This window comes from Oncorhynchus clarkii, chromosome 2, assembly GCF_045791955.1.
Source record: "Oncorhynchus clarkii lewisi isolate Uvic-CL-2024 chromosome 2, UVic_Ocla_1.0, whole genome shotgun sequence".
Taxonomy (NCBI): domain Eukaryota; kingdom Metazoa; phylum Chordata; class Actinopteri; order Salmoniformes; family Salmonidae; genus Oncorhynchus; species Oncorhynchus clarkii.
The window spans coordinates 78,475,482-78,496,949 of NC_092148.1; the positions used below are offsets into that span (position 1 = coordinate 78,475,482).

Below are 21,468 nucleotides of genomic sequence, written 5' to 3' on the forward strand. Positions count from 1 at the left end.
GCCCCAGCCCTGAGTCCAGGGGGGTGGGTTGGAAACAGAGAGGAGGACAGACTGGTTTCCTGTTTCCTGTTTCCTGTGTCTGGCTTGACCTATGCCTATGCAGTACTGTGACACTCTTCTCAGGGATTGGCTATGAGAAGGAGCCCAACAGAGCTTGTTCCATCTGCAGACAATACTCAACAGTCTTTTTGTAGTTTTGGGCTCATAAGGCACCACAGTTGCTATTGTCCATTTATGTAAATAAAGGGATTTAGAGAATAAATGAAATATACTGTATGTGAGAAATATACTAGAAAATGTGAAGTTCTAATGAAAAATAATGTAGAATTTTAGTGTATGAGGATGTGGTGTGTTTAATGAGCTAAGATAGTGTGAGGGATACTTGTACATTTTGGAGATATTTGATGCGCTATAACACAATGTATTGTGTATTTGTATTTCCCACCCTTGACACATACTTCTCATATCACACAACCTAATTATTTTTCCAATGGCTATTAACATTCTTAGGCAATTGATTTTCCCTGTTGTATTCAATGCATATGATAAAGTCTCTTTGTAGTCAATACATGCGTTGCTTTTTCCAACCATCTATAGACTGTGCGCAGAGCTACCACGTGTACTGTGGGCCTCATTGACCAATGGTGCCACTCAGTGGCCGATTTACACAGTTACAGCTGAAACACATTGATAGCCATTGGAATTCCTCAGTCTATCCCAGTAGAGGCTGGTGGGAGGAGCTACAGGAGGACGGGCTCATTGTAATGTCTGGAATGGAACTGAGTCAAACGTGGTTTCTATATGTTTGATGTGTTTGATACTGCTCCATTGATTCCATTCCAGCCATTACAATGAGCCTGTCCTCCTATAGCTCCTCCCACCAGCCTCCTCTGATCTATCCCTATGAATGTTTGCCACAGAAAATATTAAACCTTGTTTAAATCTCTGGGAATCTTCTTTTGTTAAGCAGAGATGGCAGCGATGCAAATTATACAAAGGAACCTTATCTATTTCTTCATTGGTACATTACTATGTAGGCCACTTTACAGTACTTCTCTGGCTTCGTTTACACAGGTAGCCCAATTCTGATCTTTTTTTCACAAATTGGTCTTTTGACCAATCAGATCAGCTCTGAAGAAGATCTGGCATCAAAAGATTTGATGTAATTGGTCAAAATACCAATTAGTGGTGTAAACGCAGTCTCTGACACAGTCTACCAATTAAACAATTTTAACACTGCAAATCATATTATTATTAATGTCATGAGAAAAATTTCAAGGAATCATTCTGGTTTGTATTCCCCATGATTGATTAACATTTTCAAGCCATTGTATAATATTAATCTTACATTTTCCACAACTCTAGAGCAAAAAGCATTTGACAGAAGTCCCTTCCACATCTCTACAGAGATACACTGGCTGACCAAGCTCTACCTGATTTCAGAGCCACAATCCATTGTCCCTTCTCTACATTATACTAAGTACACTATAGCTTGACTTCCTTGTTCCTTGTGACCTTAGTCTATAATGAATATAGAAAACATAGCAAACACAGTGCGTGTGCGAGACAGAAACTGAGAGAATGAACTGTCATGCTTTTTCTGTCAGTGTTGATAGATGTTTGTTGTGGCATGCATGTGACTTTGTTCAGTCCGATCTAAGAGAAAGTATATAAATGGTTTAAATGCAGATAAACCATTCAGAGCAGCATGGAAACCAGTGTGGCCTCCTCTCTATGATACCCTAACCACACACCCAGCCCTACTACGCTCATATCACCCTGAAAAGGACACACCCTGAAAAGCACCCCAAATCAACCCTATGCCCATGCCATGTAGTGCCAGCAGATGGCAATGTCTACCAGTTACTTCTCACACTGACCTAGCTGTGGTTATTGGCTTTTGGCTCCTACAGTGGTCAAATGTTTTTATTGACACAAAAAGAGGTGAAGAATGTCCATGTCCATTCAGCTCCAATCCCTGTGACATAACATTGGTTGGACTTTGACTCTATAAAAATGAAACCCAAGAATGCAGGGTCATTCATTCATTCATGTCTTATATTTGTGTATGATATTATAACTCATCTGATCTAAATATGCTGATTTGTTTTTAGCCCATAGCCGTACATGAGCAGCAGTTGATTACTAAGTCTGACAGCCACCATGATAGTGGTTTGTTTTTGTTTGTTTGTCTCCTTTTGGTGCAGCACAGAAAAATACATGACTGGATTTGAAACTGTGCTTAAATGTTCTATGTGTGTCTGTGTGTTTCCTTGTGTGTGTCCTGTACGTTAATAGTGCTGTCCATCCTTCTCGGGGGATGGATAGAGGAATGCCTTGTCAGTTGGGTCAGATGAGGCTGGTCTTAAATAACGAGCAGTCATTCAGTGATGCACAAGCCCATTATTGGCCTTGAAAAATGAACAGAGAGCTCTCTTTCTCTTTCTCTCTCTCTCTCTCTCTCCCTTTCTCTTTCTTTCTTTCTTTCTTTATCTTTCTCACTCTTATATAAACATAAATAACAATTCTCACAATAACAAGTACACAAAATGCACTTCTGTGGTATGTCTGACTGTAGAAAGCATTGTTCATTTACTTTCTAGACAAATAAATCATTTAAAAAAAACATAAGAATGTGTAAATTGTATTAACTCAAATGGACTGTATTACAGTAAGATGTTAACTTCCAAAATGTGTAATTCCAATGAAATGAAAGCGATTACAAGAAAGATTGCTAAAAGCATAAACATTGTAATGCCATATGCTCTCATGTTATACTCCAAAAGAGAACAGAATGTTTCCCAACTGACGTCCTCTCCTCAGACATGTTGAGTTATTACATGACGAGGCCACTGTGTCTCTGTCCCTGACAAGTCTTTCCTCCTGTCTGTCTGTCCCACTAACCCTGACTGTCACCACTCTGTATATCTGTCTAATGTATCAGTTTCTCATAGATTGTCAGCAGCCTGCTGCCTCTGCCTCAGTATCGTCACTCTCCCCACAACTAAGAGCCTCCATAGCCTGCAGGTAACGTCCCAGAGGCCTGAGCTCTACATCTCTTTTCACTTCTCTTACTCGCACTACTTGTGCCTTTGGCCTGACGGATATACACAGCATGCCCCACATGGCTGGTTCTTAAAGGCCCAGTGCAGTCAAAACATTATTTTCCTGTGTTTTATATACAGTACCCTCCACACTTATTGGGACAGTGAAGCATTTCTTTCTTATTTTGGCTCTATACTCCAAAAGTTTAGATTTGAAATCCAACAATGTGCAGACTGTCGGCTTTAATATGAGGGTATTGTCATCCATATCAGGTGAACCGTTTAGGGATTACAGCACTTTTTCTACATAGCCCCCCCATTTCAGGGAACCAAAAGTATTGGGACAGATTCACTTATGTGTATTAAAGTAATGTAAAGTTAAGTATTTGGTCCCATATTGAAAGCACACAGTGACTACATCAAGCTTGTGACTCAACACATTTGTTGGATGCATTTGCTGTTTGTTTTGGTTGTGTTTCAGAATATTTTGTGCCCAGTAGAAATGAATGGTAAATGATGTATTGTGTCATTTTGGAATCACCTTTATTGTAAATAATAATTTAATATGTTTCTAAACACGTCTACGTTGTGCATGCTACCATGATTATGGATAAACCTGAATGAATCATGAATAATGATGAGTGAGAAAGTTACAGATCGACAAATATCATACCCCCTCAAAAAAGGTATTTGTCCATCAGTAACTTTCTCACTCATCATTATTCATGAGTCATTCAGAATGATCTGTAATCATGGTACTATCCACATTAATGTAGAAGTATTTAGAAACATATTCTATTCTTATTTAGAAATAAAAGTTACTCTAAAATGACACAATACATTATTTACCATTAATTTATACTGGGAACAAAGTATAATAGTATAATAGTATAATAGTTCACACACACACAAATTATGAACTAACTCATTAAGACGTGAAACTTGTGTATTTTTACTCACAGCACATGGAGTCAAAGGGTGATTCGTTGGTTTTTATAACTTAGCCACATTAAACTGTTTTGTACTATTGAGCAGGATAATGGCTATATTGCTGTTGGCAAATTCATTGGTTTTGCATGACACTTTTGCCACCAGTAATACTCTGCTTCTTCTACTAATGCAGTCCTAGATCCGTTTCATACAGAACTAACTAGTTCATCTCACTACAGTCCCCAACCTCAGCCCTCTATAACCCACCCATACAGTAGGTATCTCATTGCCTCTGAATCGTCACTACAGGCAAATGCGTAACTGCTGACAAATCTAATGTCCTGTCTATTTCTTTTCTTATTCATAGTGTTGTTTGACCAAGTCGGTTCTCCCAAAATATTTTAAATGTGCTTCACCTTTCCTGAAATTTTAACAATTTCCATCGCTGTTGTTTCTGGGAACAGTTTTGGTCCCTCCTATTTGTTTGTTTGTTGATTTCTGAGCACTTTATAGCATCATTGGGATACATGTCCCTTTTACTATATTCCCTGCTATCCTGTCCTCTTTCGCTCTACTCTCTTCTCCCTCCCGTCCTCCTCGCAGTCCATGTCCGAGTCCGAACATTGTGACAGCCCTCCAGGAGGACCAGACACCACCCCTCTCCAGCAGCAGCAGAGGCCCCCTGGACCCACTCAACAGCCTGGTTCAGCAGCATCACCCCCCAGGTCCCTAGGCATCTAGCTAGTGCGCCCCTACCCATGGGCCCAGGCCTCCTGGAGACACACAGCACCAGAGACTCCTGTCTCCCATCTCATTCAACCTGGCATCCCACTTCTGTGTTCCCTCAGTAAGCCCCGCCTCCACAGGCCACACTTTCTCCTGGTTGGTCGGGTTACAGAGAAGATGAGGGTTGCGGTGCTCCTCACTGGTTGGGCTGGAATGACGTCAGATCCTGTCCAGAAAAGATAGACTGGAGGACCGGACTGCAGTGCACACGCCAGACTAGCAAATATTATTGACTTAAACGATGTATTGTATCTATATGATTATTTATTATCTATTTAACTGACTTGGTTATTTATTGATTTGTGTTTTGTTCATATTTGTGTTTTGTGATATCATTTGATTGTTGTTGGTCATTCGTTAAAATGAAATTCAAAATGAGTATTATTGCTGTGGTGTTTAGACTTAGACTTTAGACTAAACTATGGCTGTTATGTTCTCATTGATATCGTCAAAAAATAAAAACATTTGACATATTTCCAATTGAATATAACAAGGTTTTGGATGGCCTATATCCTACAAGTTTAGCATCACATTTTATGTCAATAACAATGTTTCCTTTTGGTGATGTGGGATGCTTACAAACTTGCCTAACAGACCAGACAGAATATTAGCCATGTAAAAGCATCAGTTTGTAAGGATCATCTCTAAATGTGTAATAGCTTCTGTCTTTACATGGTAGTGTTGAAGTACACAATGAATTTGATATCATTGTGGAGAGACTAATTGAATGGAAGTGATATTGCATTACAGTGGTAATCTTTGATGAGGTGGGTTGTCTTGATTTGAACTACCAATCTAACATCACTACACTTGAGATGCTTTTTTTATACAACTTTTTTTGCAAGACAAAGATGATATTTTTTACATCCGTTTTTTGTTTTTACCACAGTTACTGCTGAGGTGATTGATTATGTTGTCATGTAGGTGAAATCTGATTTGACATAGACACTCTGATACTAAAGGTAGGAGATGAGGAGGTGACGCCTGGGTTAGTAAGCCTGGATGTGGCCTTTAGAATTGCACCAGTTGACTCGACCCTGATCTGTGTGACAAGACTCCCCTCCTCAGTTTAGTTTTAACACATTTCAGATAACACAATCCCCCCATGCTGTGGAGCCCTAGTATCATGTTTCTGTCTAAATAAGGCATTTGAATTCGCTCTTCTTAAACATGGCATTGTTTATGTGTCAGAGATTGCTTGTTTAATGTCTAACCCAAAGGAAATTACGGTAATCAAATATCATGCTGGGGCATGAATGAAATACTGTAGTTTCAAACCAAAGGTAAACTACCTTCTCCTCCAAACATTGTTCTTTACAAGCACAATAAGGACTTTGCATTGAAGAAATAACAGTGGACGTCTCGATCCAGGCATCTCTCTTCCGGTTATCAGAGCCATGTATAGATCTACCCTGTATATGGCTTTGTCGGATATGATATCATGACACTAACCAGCAGGCTGAGAACAGGGATGAATACCAAAGTCTTCCAGGATATAGGAAGGATTTTGTGAGTCACACGCTTACACCTTCAGATCAATTTGTATAAAGCTTTGATGATCTGGCTAACCTAGTTGAAACATTAATGCAAGAAGAGCCAAGAACAAACCGTGTGTTTGTGTTGATGATGTAGCTAATGTTTGAGTTGCATGATTCATTTGCCTGATTCACATCCACTGTATCTCTTTCTCTCTTTCCTTTGAGTCGATAGTAATGATTATGTCTTATGTTTAACTAGTCAGCTTTATTGAAGGGGAATCTGAACACCTAGTTCCTTATAGATTGGAGCCAGATGCATTGTGATAGATTTTTCTTACAGTTCTCTATTCATTCATTCACAAATGTGGGTGGATTTATTGAACTTACTTGGGTTTATTCTGGTGAGACATGTGTATACTGTAACCACAAAGGACAATCACCCTTAGAATCCACACAGTTAGTGCTGGTGAAAGCATGTTTGCAACCACATTGTTTGTATTATGAAACCTTGGGTGGAACAGAAGAAGATGAAGAAGAGGAGTGAGGTTCAAAGCTAGTCTAGTGACTGGTGTCTGGAGAACATTTTGTCTACTCCTTTGGTTGTTGCACAAGTTCCTTCATCATTGGAAGGTGGCGATACAGTACAGTGCCCTGGCGTTAGAGACACTAATCAATAAAGAAAAAAGGAATTAAAAGACAGCAATATACTGTATTGGGTTTCTTGTTAATATTTTTTACTCCATTTAAAACAGTGTAACATCGGCTTCAATATCAAATAAAAACAACTGTCTTGGAGTAATATGGACTGTATTGGCTGAGTCTTTTTTCTCAAGTATGATGGCCCTAATAACCTTATGTATGTCATCCATTTCACAACAGTTTCCATTTATTTGGAAGTGTTACTTTATCATTATGGATGTTTATTACAGTCAATACCACAGGCACAGCACAACCTGTAATTATTTTACATTAGATTGTAGGCAAAACACCTTTCAGCTATTCAAGGAAGTGGTACGTTCTCTCAGTAATCTATTGTTTTCCTACAACCAGCACGATATTCATATAGCAATAAAAGCCTATTGATTAAAATCTTGTTCCATATCGAACGGGGATGGGGGGGTTCCTCCTCCAATCAGAGCAACGGATACAGTCTGCAACAGTGAAACAGGGCGGGGTTTGAAATAGTCTGCTTGAAGGTGATTGTACAGAGATAAACGGATCATGATGATTTAGGGGAGCGCAGAGCGGACGCACCAGCGCATTGACTTTGGACTTTGTCATCAGCGTTTATAGTGGCTATCTGGGAAAATATATGTGTACTTGCCAGTGACACCGTCAACACGTTTGTTTCATTTTGCGGTCGATGATTAGTTGGAATATTGTTTGACATGGAATGAAATTAACTGTAGCCTAATATGTTGAATGCTAATTGTGCATTTTAGTGCTCGAGTAGGCTCGACTACCCGATAGAGCTGCTCACTCTGTAAATCTTTTTCGATGTTGGAACGGTCAGCAGAGGATAAGGACATGGACGACTTCAGACGGGTCGCTTTCCGGAGGAAACCCCGAACTTTTGTCGAATCCGACATGGAGCATGATGAATATTCAGGTGAGTGACTGACCGATGGCGGTGCGTAGCTGGTAGTGGCGTGTTTCGCTCAAACGGCCAAAAAACATATACAACTCAGATCCTCAACATTGGGTACAGTGAGTGTAATATTTGGTGTAACATGTCTAATAACGTGTGTAGTAGTGCCTTGATACTGTGAAATGTTAGGGTTTGCTTTTGGCTATTCCATCACAGTGATAATTTTTTACTTTTGTGCATGTGCACATAGAAACTAAAAAAAAATATGTTGCCTGGCTTCACTGTCCGTCCACACTATTACTTTAACAATCTTATCGTGTTACTGTAGTTGTATGTACTGTTTCACATACCTTGCACATCATAAATCAATCAAATGTATTTATAAAGCCCTTTGTACATCAGTCGATGTCACAAAGTGCTGTACAGAAACCCAGCCTAAAACCCCAAACAGCAAGCAATGCAGGTGTAGAAGCATGGTGGCTAGGAAAAAACTCCCTAGAAAGGCAGGAACCTAGGAAGAAACCTAGAGAGGAACCAGGCTCTGAGGGGTGGCCAGTCCTCTTCTGGCTGTGCCGGGTGGAGAATATAACAGTACAGGGCCAAGATGTTCAAACGTTCATAGATGACCAGCAGGGTCAAATAATAATAATCACAGTGGTTGTAGAGGATGCAACAGGACCCCCCAGGACAGCACCTCAGGAGTAAATATCAGTTGGCTTTTCATAGCCGGTCATTCAGAGTTAGAGACAGCGGGTGGGGTAGAGAGAGAGAAAACAGCATGTCTGGGACAGGTAGCACGTCCGGTGAACAAGTCAGGATTCCATAGCCGCAGGCAGAACAGTTGAAACTGGAGCAGCAGCACGACCAGGTGGACTGGGGTCAGCAAGGAGTCATCAGGCCAGGTAGTCCTGAGGCATGGTCCTAGGGCTCAGGTTCTCAGAGAGAGTGAGAGTGAGAGAGAGAGAGAGAGAGAGAGAGAGAGAATTAGAGGGAGCATACTTATATTCACACAGGACACCAGATAAGACAGGAGAAATACTCCAGATATAACAGTCTGAACCTAGTGCCCCGACACATAAACTATTGCAGCATAATTACTGGAGGCTGAGACAGGAGCCTCCAGTCATTGGGTGAACATAACCTAGTCATTGAGTGAACATAAATGGTTGCCATAATCTTGGGCTAGGCTATTGAGCTATTGTGAAAGTATGGAATGGCCAACACACCTGTAGTATGTGTTTGTACAGAGAGGGGATTGCATTGCACTAGACTGCTGACTGCTGAACAGTCAGATATGTATGAGGGGGAAGGTTGCAGACATGCCTTAACCTGTTATGTAATTTCTTTAATGCCTCAAATAGTTTTCTATTTCAACCCCTTGACTAGTGTTCCTTCTTTCTGTTGTTACTGAGAGTCTGTCCAGCCTGTGCCTAGGCATGCTACAGAGAGAGAGGGGTGGAACACTTACATGGCCCAGTCTTGTCTCTCCCTGTCGTGGGGAGATTAAATGTGGTTGTGCAAACAACATGGAGCATTGCAAATATTTGATTGAAATCAGAGCCAACTATAGCCTACGTGCCTTCTGTTTGGTGAAAACTTTGCCTTTGGGCAATGTCACCTCCAGGATAGAGTGGTGAGGTGACCCTTTAAGGCTGAATTCGTACTAACGGAAATAGACAAATTAGATGTCACTTAATTAAATCAAGTGGGGTGAGCCAGCAGCAGACTCTATAAGAGGTGAGTTAATACTGTAGAGTTCAGAAACACCATGTGAACAGTCATGAGTCATCCTCAAGCGTCTCCTCTGACCTGCAGTCACCTGATGCTCTATAGTCACCTGCTGCTCTACCCCCTGTAGTGCCTTGTGGTCGGAGGTCAAGCAGTTGCCATACCAGGCAGTGATGCAACCAGTCAGGATGCTCTCGATGGTGCAGCTGTCAAACTTTTTGGGGATCTGAGGACCCATGCCAAATCTTTTCAGTCTCCTGAGGGGGAACAGGCAATGTTGTGCCCTCTTCACGACTGTTTGGTGTGTTTGGACCATGATGGTTTGTTGGTGATGTGGACGCCAAGGAACTTGAAGCTCTCAACCTGTTCCACTACAGCCCTGTCAATGAGAATGGGGGCGTGCTCGGTCCTTCTTTTCCTGTAGTCCACAATCATCTCCTTTTTCTTGATCATTTTGAGGGAGAGGTTGTTATCCTGGCACCACATGTCCAGGTCTCTGACCTCATTCCTATAGGGTGTCTTACCGTTGTCGGTGATTAGGCCCACCACTGTTGTGTCGTCTGCAAATTTAATGATGGTGTTGGAGTCGTGCCTGGCCATGCAGTCATGAGGGAACAGGGAATACAGGAGGGGACTGAGCACGTACCCCTGAGGGGCCCCTGTGTTGAGGATCAGCGTGGCAGATGTGTTGTTACCTACCCTTACCACCTGTGGGTGGCCCGTCAGAAAGTCCAGGACCCAGTTGCAGAGGGAGGTGTTTAGTCCCAGGGTCCTTAGATTAGTGATGAGCTTTGAGGGCACTATGGTGTTGAACGCTGAGCTGTAGTCAGTGAATAGCATTCTCACATAGACGTTCCTTTTGTCCAGGTGAGAAAGGGCAGTGTGGTGTGCAATAGAAATTGCATCATCTGTGGATCTGTGGGGACGGTATTGGGTCTGTAGTTTCTGGGATAATTGTGTTGATGTGAGCCATGACCAGCCTTTCAAAGCACTTCCTGGCTACAGACGTGAGTGCTACGGGTCGGTAGTCATTTAGGCAGGTTACCTTAGTGTTCCTGGGCATGGTGATTTTCACAAAATCTATGGTGGTCTGCTTGACACATGTTGGTATTACAGACTCAGTCAGGGACAGGTTGAAATGGTCAGTGAAGACACTTGCCAGTTGGTCAGCACATGCTCGGAGTACACGTCCTGGTAATCCGTCTGGCCCTGCAGCCTTGTGAATGTTGACCTGTTTAAAGGTCTTACTCACACCAGCTACAGAGAGCGTGATCACACAGGCGTCCGGAAAAGCTGATGCTCTCATGCATGCTTCAGTGTTGCTTGCCTCGAAGCGAGCATAGAAGTCATTTAGCTCGTCTGATAGGCCTGTGTCACTGAGCAGCTCGCGGCTGTGCTTCCCTTTGTAGTCTGTAATAGTTTGCAAGCCCTGCCACATCCGACGAGAATTGGAGCCGGTGTAGTATGATTCAATCTTAGTCCTGTATTAAAACTTTGCCTGTTTGATGGTTTGTCGGAGGGCATAGCGGGATCTCTTATAAGCTTCGGGGTTAGAGTCCCGCTCCTTGAATTCGGCAGCTCTACCCTTTAGCTCAGTGCGGATGTTGCCTGTAATCCATGGCTTCTGGTTGGGGTATGTACGTACAGTCACTGTGGGGACAACGTCATCGATGCACTTATTGATGTAGCCAGTGACTGATGTGGTGTACTCCATAATGCCATCGGAAGAATGCCGGAACATATTCCATTCTGTGCTAGCAAAGCAGTCCTGTAGCTTAGCATCTGCATCATCTGACCACTTCTTTATTGACCGATTCACTGGTGCTTCCTACTTTAGTTTTTGCTTGTTTAGTATAGATGAATGTATAGCGCTGACCCAGCAATAAGTCATTGTAGAAATCACCTAATGACCTCAAATCAAGTACTGTATCTTATGGTGACATGTTGCATGATAGTAATGCAAGGACAACAGAGGGACAATTACTTGGTTGAGAAAAAGCTGTTACTCTCAAGGGCGATTCCATGCCAGAGCAAGCTGAACAAATATTTTGGGTATCTCAGATTATTCTGGCAATTCTCACATAGACACTTCATTGAGAGGAAGGATGTTTGATATGATTTTTACATTTATCCCCAAAAAATTGTGTGAAAATCATGATGAAAGTGGACCTTTTTAGAACTATACATGCCACCTGTCAGACCCTATGATCCGTGAACCGTACAGACAACATCTTGGTGTCATTATAGTCCTTATAGTGTGCTCTAAAATAAGGACTATGTCTATATTCTGGAGATTTTTTTTCTTCATAAGAATTTATAAAAAAGTATAAATATTATTATTAATACAGCACAGTACAAATACCTTATACACTTATATGACTAATTTATTACACAATCACTGCCTATAAGATTCTTCCAAAAATAAGAACAATTGGGCATATTTGTGGTGTTATAAGAAATTTCACATTACTTTTCACAATGCACATTGTTTATAATTATAGTAATAGCATCTTTATCTGTAATGAAGACCTACTGTTTCCCTTTCAATCCTGTTGCTGGGTGCTCATTAGTTCCACAAGATGAACATGACTCACTACAGCAGCATTGCTGCGTTTGATTTCTTCTTTTTTAAAGTTCTTCTTGTAGAAGAAAGTTCTGGAACATTATTACATCATTATCATTGGATTGTATAGATGCATGGACATTGAGAGTAACAGCTTTTTCTCAACCAAGTAATTGTCCCTCTGTTGTCCTTGCATTACTATCATGCAACATGTCACCATAAGATACAGTACTTGATTTGAGGTCATTAGTTAATTTCTAAATGACTTGTTGCTGGGTCAGCGCTATACATTCATCTATACTAAACAAGCAAATACTAAAGTAGGAAGCACCAGTGAATCGGTCAATAAAGAAGTGGTCAGATGATGCAGATGCTAAGCTACAGGACTGCTGACCAACTGGCAAGTGTCTTCACTGACAATTTCAACCTGTCCCTGACTGAGTCTGTAATACCGACATGTTTCAAGCAGACCACCATAGATTTTGTGAAAATATTAATGCCCAGGAACACTAAGGTAACCTGCCTAAATGACTACCGACCCGTAGCACTCACGTCTGTAGCCAGGAAGTGCTTTGAAAGGCTGGTCATGGCTCACATCAACACAATTATCCCAGAAACTACAGACCCAATACCGCCCCCACAGATCCACAGATGATGCAATTTCTATTGTACACCACACTGCCCTTTCTCACCTGGACAAAAGGAACGTCTATGTGAGAATAATTTTCACTGACTACAGCTCAGCGTTCAACACCATAGTGCCCTCAAAGCTCATCACTAATCTAAGGACCCTGGGACTAAACACTTCCCTCTGCAACTGGGTCCTGGACTTTCTGACGGGCCACCCACAGGTGGTAAGTGTAGGTAACAACACATCTGCCACGCTGATCCTCAACACAGGGGCCCCTCAGGGGTACGTGCTCAGTCCCCTCCTGTATTCCCTGTTCACTCATGACTGCATGGCCAGGCAACACCATCATTAAATTTGCAGACGACACAACAGTGGTAGGCCTAATCACCGACAACGATAAGACACCCTATAGGAAGGAGGTCAGAGACCTGGCCATGTGGTGCCAGGATAACAACCTCTCCCTCAAAATGATCAAGAAAAAGGAGATGATTGTGGACTACAGGAAAAGAAGGACCGAGCATGCCCCCATTCTCATTGACAGGGCAGTAGTGGAACAGGTTGAGAGCTTCAAGTTCCTTGGCGTCCACATCACCAACAAACCATCATGGTCCAAACACACCAAACAGTCGTGAAGAGGGCATAACATTGCCTGTTCCCCCTCAGGAGACTGAAAAGATTTGGCATGGGTCCTCAGATCCTCAAAAAGTTTGACAGCTGCACCCTCGAGAGCATCCTGACTGGTTGCATCACTGCCTGGTATGGCAACTGCTTGGCCTCCGACCACAAGGCACTACAGGGGGTAGTGCATACGGCCCAGTACATCACTGGGGCCAAGCTTCCTGCCATCCAGGACCTCTTTACCAGGCGGTGTCAGAGGAAGGCCCTGAAAATGGTCAAAGATTCCAGCCATCCTAATCATAGACTGTTCTCTCTGCTACCGCATGGCAAGCAATACTGGAGCGCCAAGTCTAAGTCCAAAAGGCTTCTTAACAGCTTCTACCCCCAAGCCATAAGACTCCTGAACAGCAAATCAAATTGCTACCCAGACTATTTGCATTGTCGTCGTCCCCTTTACGCTGCTGCCACTGTCTGTTTATTATCTATGCATAGTCATTTTAACTCTACCTACATGTACATATTACCTCAATTACCTCGACTAACCTGTGCCCCCCGCACATTGACTCTGTACCGGTACTCCCTGTATATAGCCTCCACATTGACTCTGTACCGGTACTCCCTGTATATGGTCTCCACATTGACTCTGTACCAGTACTCCCTGTATATAGCCTCCACATTGACTCTGTACCGGTACTCCCTGTATATAGTCTCCACATTAACTCTGTACCGGTACTCCCTGTATATAGCCTCCACATTGACTCTGTCCCGGTACTCCCTGTATATTGTCTCCACATTGACTCTGTACCGGTACTCCCTGTATATAGTCTCCACATTGACTCTGTACCGGTACTCCCTGTATATTGTCTCCACATTGACTCTGTACCGGTACTCCCTGTATATAGTCTCCACATTAACTCTGTACCGGTACTCCCTGTATATAGCCTCCACATTGACTCTGTACCGGTACTCCCTGCATATAGCCTCCACATTGACTCTGTACCGGTACCCCCTGTATATAGTCTCCACATTGACTCTGTACCGGTACTCCCTGCATATAGCCTCCACATTGACTCTGTACCGGTACTCCCTGCATATAGCCTCCACATTGACTCTGTACCGGTACCCCCTGTATATAGCCTCCACATTGACTCTGTACCGGTACTCCCTGTATATTGTCTCCACATTGACTCTGTACCGGTACTCCCTGTATATAGTCTCCACATTGACTCTGTACCGGTACTCCCTGCATATAGCCTCCACATTGACTCTGTACCGGTACTCCCTGCATATAGCCTCCACATTGACTCTGTACCGGTACTCCCTGCATATAGCCTCCACATTGACTCTGTCCCGGTACTCCCTGTATATTGTCTCCACATTGACTCTGTACCGGTACTCCCTGTATATAGCCTCCACATTGACTCTGTCCCGGTACTCCCTGCATATAGCCTCCACATTGACTCTGTACCGGTACCCCCTGTATATAGTCTCCACATTGACTCTGTACCGGTACTCCCTGCATATAGCCTCCACATTGACTCTGTCCCGGTACTCCCTGTATATTGTCTCCACATTGACTCTGTACCGGTACTCCCTGTATATAGTCTCCACATTGACTCTGTACCGGTACTCCCTGCATATAGTCTCCACATTGACTCTGTACCGGTACTCCCTGCATATAGCCTCCACATTGACTCTGTACCGGTACTCCCTGTATATAGCCTCCACATTGACTCTGTACCGGTACTCCCTGTATATAGTCTCCACATTGACTCTGTACCGGTACCCCCTGTATATAGTCTCCACATTGACTCTGTACCGGTACTCCCTGCATATAGCCTCCACATTGACTCTGTCCCGGTACTCCCTGTATATTGTCTCCACATTGACTCTGTACCGGTACTCCCTGTATATAGTCTCCACATTGACTCTGTGCCGGTACTCCCTGCATATAGCCTCCACATTGACTCTGTACCGGTACTCCCTGTATATAGCCTCCACATTGACTCTGTACCGGTACTCCCTGCATATAGTCTCCACATTGACTCTGTACCGGTACTCCCTGCATATAGCCTCCACATTGACTCTGTACCGGTACTCCCTGTATATAGCCTCCACATTGACTCTGTACCGGTACTCCCTGTATATAGCCTCCACATTGTCTCTGTACCGGTACTCCCTGCATATAGCCTCCACATTGACTCTGTACCGGTACCCCCTGCATATAGTCTCCACATTGACTCTGTACCGGTACTCCCTGCATATAGCCTCCACATTGACTCTGTACCGGTACCCCCTGTATATAGCCTCCACATTGACTCTGTACCGGTACTCCCTGCATATAGCCTCCACATTGACTCTGTACCGGTACCCCCTGTATATAGTCTCCACATTGACTCTGTACCGGTACTCCCTGTATATAGTCTCCACATTGACTCTGTACCGGTACTCCCTGTATATAGTCTCCACATTAACTCTGTACCGGTACTCCCTGTATATTGTCTCCACATTGACTCTGTCCCGGTACTCCCTGCATATAGCCTCCACATTGACTCTGTACCGGTACTCCCTGCATATAGCCTCCACATTGACTCTGTACCGGTACTCCCTGCATATAGCCTCACTATGTTATTTTACGGCTGCTCTTTAATTATTATTTTTTACTTATCTATATTTTACTTAACACCTTTCTTAAAACTGCATTGTTGGTTAAGGGCTTGTAAGTAAGCATTTCACTGTAAGGTTTACATCTTTTGTATTTGGTGCATGTGACAAATCACATTTGATTTGATTCACCATATGACTCTGTGATGTGCTGGATCCCCCTGCGGTTTAACTCCTCTGAGTTGTGCATCCCCGTGGTTCCTGTAAACACACTCTTCCCCATATGGTCCAAAGACTGATTTTGTGTGTATGTCCAATATCTCCAGCCATCACGCTATAGCGTGTCAGTTTAACACCTGCACCGCACTTTTGTTTGTTGGCATCTTAGGAATTGTTCTGCTTGCTGAGTGAAATTTCCCTCATTAACCACAGACAGCAAGTAGCTGGATCTAAAAGTGTTGTCTGGTCGCCTGGCCTTAGTATGATGCCATCCTCTGGGGCCATAACAAAGGTTCTGTTTGTGTTCCCTTTGCCCTGGGAAGGAGCAGGGCACCCTGGGATAGCATAGCTGGGCTGGATGCATCAATGGCTCTGTGGTGTATTGTTATTGTGGTGGTTGTTGCGCTGAGCTGAGCCGTCTGTCTCTCTCAACTAGCTTTAACTCACTCTCAAACCCTGGTGTTGCAGAACTCACTCAGTTCATTATAAATATCAGAGCTTTATTATAGTCTGTTAAGTTGGCATGCCATAAACATGGGTTATTACCACCTCGTTAATTGTTAGCCATGAATTACAGTGACAGCCTTCCTGCAACTGCATCTTTCTGCATAGACTAATGTATGAATGATAGTTTGTCAGAATGAGGAACCAGAGGTCTTCAGGTTTCCCTACGGAGGCCCTATTGAACAGGCTATAGTTTAGGTTACTACGCTAATGCTCTCCGTGCTTTCTGTGCTTTTTGGTTTTGTGTTTTCTCTCTGCGCTCCTGCTTTGTTATGAGCATGTGACTGTGTATAAACCCATGATAGCCCATATCATGAGGTTAGAGTCAAAGCCAGACTACATTGATCTTCATCACATGCTTTAAGTTAGGCCCTGCATGTTCAAGGTATTCACCCAAGGTAAAAAAAAAAAATTGTTGCCACAAAGTCAATGAATGTTTATTGGAGTGTTCTCTTAATAATAATTGAATGCGTTGATTTCATCCATCCAAGTCTCAATGTGATTTCGATTCTATATGGGATTCAAGTTTTGGCATGAAGCTATGACTATCAATACTGTAACTCTTGCAGCCGGCCACGACCGGGAGACCCATGGGCTGGCACACAATTGGCCCAGCGTCATCTGGGTTAGGGGAGGGTTTGGCTGCAGGGATGTCCTTTTCCCATCGTGCACTAACGACTCCTGTGGCGGGCCGGGCACAGTCCACGCTGACACGGTCGCCAAGTGCACGGTGTTTCCTCCGACACATTGGTGCGGCTGGCTTCCAGGTTAAGTGGGGATTGTGTCAAGAAACAGTGTGGCTTGGCGGGTTGTTTTTCGGAGGATGCATGGCTGTCGATCTTCGCCTCTCCTGAGTCCGTACAGGAGTTGCAGCGTTGAGACATGACTGTAACTACCAATTGGATACCATGAGGCATGCTTGAAAATGAAGAGGCAGTTACTCAGTGAAGTGTTGTGTTCAGTGGAGGCTGCTGAGGGGAGGACGGCTCATAATAATGGCTGGAACAGAGCAAATGGAATGTCATCAAACACATAGAAACCATGTGTTTGATGTATTTGATACCTGTCCACTGATTCTGCTCCAGCCATTACCATGAGCCCATCATTCACAAGGAAGGTGCCACCAACCCCCTGTAGTTGTGTTGGATTTGCACCAAACATAAAGGCTTTATTTAGGGCAAAAGGTTTTTTAATTTGTCTCAGATTGCTCTGGCAATTCTCACATAGACACTTCATTGAGAGGAAGGGTGTATGATATGCTTTTTACATTTGTATATGTGCAGTGGGGCAAAAAGGTATTTAGTCAGCCACCAATTGTGCAAGTTCTCCCACTTAAAAATATTTTTTATTTTTTATTTTTTTTATTTCACCTTTATTTAACCAGGTAGGCAAGTTGAGAACAAGTTCTCATTTACAATTGCGACTTGGCCAAGATAAAGCAAAGCAGTTCGACACATACAACGACACAGAGTTACACATGGAGTAAAACAAACATACAGTCAATAATACAGTATAAACAAGTCTATATACAATGTAAGCAAATGAGGTGAGATAAGGGAGGTAAAGGAAAAAAAAGGCCATGGTGGCAAAGTAAATACAATATAGCAAATAAAACACTGGAATGGTAGATTTGTAGTGGAAGAATGTGCAAAGTAGAAATAAAAATAATGGGGTGCAAAGGAGCTAAATAAATAATTAAATAAAATAAATACAGTAGGGAAAGAGGTAGTTGTTTGGGCTATGGTGGGCTATGTACAGGTGCAGTATTCTGTGAGCTGCTCTGACAGTTTGTGCTTAAAGCTAGTGAGGGGGATAAGTGTTTCCAGTTTCAGAGATTTTTGTAGTTCGTTCCAGTCATTGGCAGCAGAGAACTGGAAGGAGAGGCGGCCAAAGAAATAATTGGTTTTGGGGGTGACTAGAGAGATATACCTGCTGGAGCGTGTGCTACAGATGGGAGATGCTATGGTGACCAGCGAGCTGAGATAAAGTGGGACTTTACCTAGCAGGGTCTTGTAGATGACATGGAGCCAGTGGGTTTGGCGACGAGTATGAAGCGAGGGCCAGCCAACGAGAGCGTACAGGTCGCAATGGTGGGTAGTATATGGGGCTTTGGTGACAAAACGGATTGCACTGTGATAGACTGCATCCAATTTGTTGAGTAGGGTATTGGAGGCTATTTTGTAAATGTCATCGCCAAAGTCGAGGATTGGTAGGATGGTCAGTTTTACAAGGGTATGTTTGGCAGCATGAGTGAAGGATGCTTTGTTGCGAAATAGGAAGCCAATTCTAGATTTAACTTTGGATTGGAGATGTTTGATATGGGTCTGGAAGGAGAGTTTACAGTCTAACCAGACACCCAGATATTTGTAGTTGTCCACGTATTCTAAGTCAGAGCCGTCCAGAGTAGTGATGTTGGACAGGCGGGCAGGTGCAGGCAGCGATGGGTTGAAGAGCATGCATTTAGTTTTACTTGTATTTAAGAGCAATTGGAGGCCACGAAAGGAGAGTTGTATGGCATTGAAGCTCGCCTGGAGTGTCCAAAGAAGGGCCAGAAGTATACAGAATGGTGTCGTCTGCGTAGAGGTGGATCAGAGACTCACCAGCAGCAAGAGCGACATCAATGATGTATACAGAAAAGAGAGTCGGTCCAAGAATTGAACCCTGTGGCACCCCCATAGAGACTGCCAGAGGTCCGGACAGCAGACCCTCCGATTTGACACACTGAACTCTATCAGAGAAGTAGTTGGTGAACCAGGCGAGGCAATCATTTGAGAAACCAAGGCTGTCGAGTCTGCCAATCAGGATGTGGTGATTGACAGAGTCGAAAGCCTTGGCCAGATCAATGAATACGGCTGCACAGTAATGTTTCTTATCGATGGCGGTTAAGATATCGTTTAGGACCTTGAGCGTGGCTGAGGGGCACCCATGACCAGCTCTGAAAACAGATTGCATAGCAGAGAAGGTATGGTGAGATTCGAAATGGTCGGTAATCTGTTTGTTGACTTGGCTTTCGAAGACCTTAGAAAGGCAGGGTAGGATAGATATAGGTCTGTAGCAGTTTGGGTCAAGAGTGTCCCCCCCTTTGAAGAGGGGGATGACCGCAGCTGCTTTCCAATCTTTGGGAATCTCAGACGACACGAAAGAGAGGTTGAACAGGCTAGTAATAGGGGTGGCAACAATTTCGGCAGATAATTTTAGACAGAAGGGGCTCCAGATTGTCTAGCCCGGCTGATTTGTAGGGGTCCAGATTTTGCAGCTCTTTCAGAACATCAGCTGACTGGATTTGAGAGAAGGAGAAATGGGGAAGGCTTGGGCGAGTTACTGTGAGGGGTGCAGTGCTGTTGACCGGGGTAGGAGTAGCCAGGTGGAAAGCATGGCCAGCCGTAGAAAAATGCTTATTGAAATTCTCAATTATAGTGGTTTTATCAGTGGTGACAGTATTTCCTATCTTCAGTGCAGTGGGCAGCTGGGAGGAGGTGTTCTTATTTTCCATGGACTTTACAGTGTCCCAGAACTTTTTTGAGTTAGTGTTGCAGGAAGCAAATTTCTGCTTGAAAAAGCTAGCCTTGGCTTTTCTAACTGCCTGTGTATAATGGTTTCTAGCTTCCCTGAACAGCTGCATATCACGGGGGCTGTTCGATGCTAATGCAGAACGCCATAGGATGTTTTTGTGTTGGTTAAGGGCAGTCAGGTCTGGGGAGAACCAAGGGCTATATCTGTTCCTGGTTCTACATTTCTTGAATGGGGCATGCTTATTTAAGATGGTTAGGAAGGCATTTAAAAAAAATAACCAGGCATCCTCTACTGACGGGATGAGATCAATATCATTCCAGGATACCCCGGCCATATCGATTAGAAAGGCCTGCTCGCTGAAGACAGCAGAAGTGTATTTAGAGGGCAAGTTGGTTAGGATGATATCTATAAGGGTGCCCGTGTTTAAGGCTTTGGTGAGGTACCTGGTAGGTTCATTGATAATTTGTGTGAGATTGAGGGCATCAAGTTTAGATTGTAGGATGGCTGGGGTGTTAAGCATGTTCCAGTTTAGGTCGCCTAGCAGCACGAGCTCTGAAGATAGATGAGGGGCAATCAGTTCACATATGGTGTCCAGAGCACAGCTGGGGGCAGAGGGTGGTCTATAGCAGGCGGCAAATTATAATGACCTAGGCCTATATTCTGGATAATTTTTTTCTCATATGGATTTATTCAAGATTATAAATATTATTATTAATAATAATAAAGGTACACTTTCTGATTTAGCTTTTTTATATATATACTGTATATATATTGTTTTCATATTGTTAGGAACAATATACTCTTCAAACAAGTTACATTTCCAGAGTGGGCTCTCTATTACTTTTTGGGATATGACCCATTTTATACATAGAAACTTACATTATAGGTAATTAACCAATCACAACCCTCCTTTAGGATTTGTTGGGTTCTGAGAATATTAAAATATACTTATTCATGTCACTGATGGAGTGCTAAGGTTTAGAGGCTCTACACCAGAAGTTAAGGGTTATAGGAGGAAGGTATATAGTGTGTGCAACTAAGCTTGGAACGTGTTGAGTGCAGGGAAGTGATTACATGTGGCAGGCATTGATAAGGGGAGACGGGTGGAGATCTTAGAAACTAACAATGTCACTGAGGGAGAGAGTGTAATGCATAACGTTTACATTATGTCAGGATATGTTATTGTTAGCCATCAGGGATCCTCTGGGAGGAGAAGAGACACAGTCTGGTATCAATAACCATGTCAGCCTTGAGTTGGGGAG

At 43.2% G+C, this 21,468-nt stretch overlaps 2 protein-coding genes across 3 annotated transcripts in view; both read left to right on the forward strand.

The window, feature by feature from the left end:
• Positions 1-4,716, forward strand: part of LOC139374205 (protein bicaudal D homolog 1-like) — a 71,301-nt gene extending 66,585 nt beyond the window's left edge. The window contains exon 8 of the mRNA XM_071115228.1: positions 4,578-4,716. Within this exon, the coding sequence (XP_070971329.1) occupies positions 4,578-4,715 (138 nt within the window). The 3' untranslated portion in view covers position 4,716. The remainder of the gene's footprint in view (positions 1-4,577) is intronic.
• Positions 4,717-7,459: 2,743 nt separating this feature from the next.
• LOC139374228 (FYVE, RhoGEF and PH domain-containing protein 4-like) overlaps positions 7,460-21,468 on the forward strand; it is a 101,282-nt gene continuing 87,273 nt past the window's right edge. Inside the window, exon 1 of one of the 2 annotated variants that reach the window (XM_071115264.1) lies at positions 7,460-7,847. In XM_071115264.1, the coding sequence (XP_070971365.1) occupies positions 7,736-7,847 (112 nt within the window). In that variant the 5' untranslated portion in view covers positions 7,460-7,735. The remainder of the gene's footprint in view (positions 7,848-21,468) is intronic. The other variant, XM_071115257.1, reaches the window with a different exon arrangement.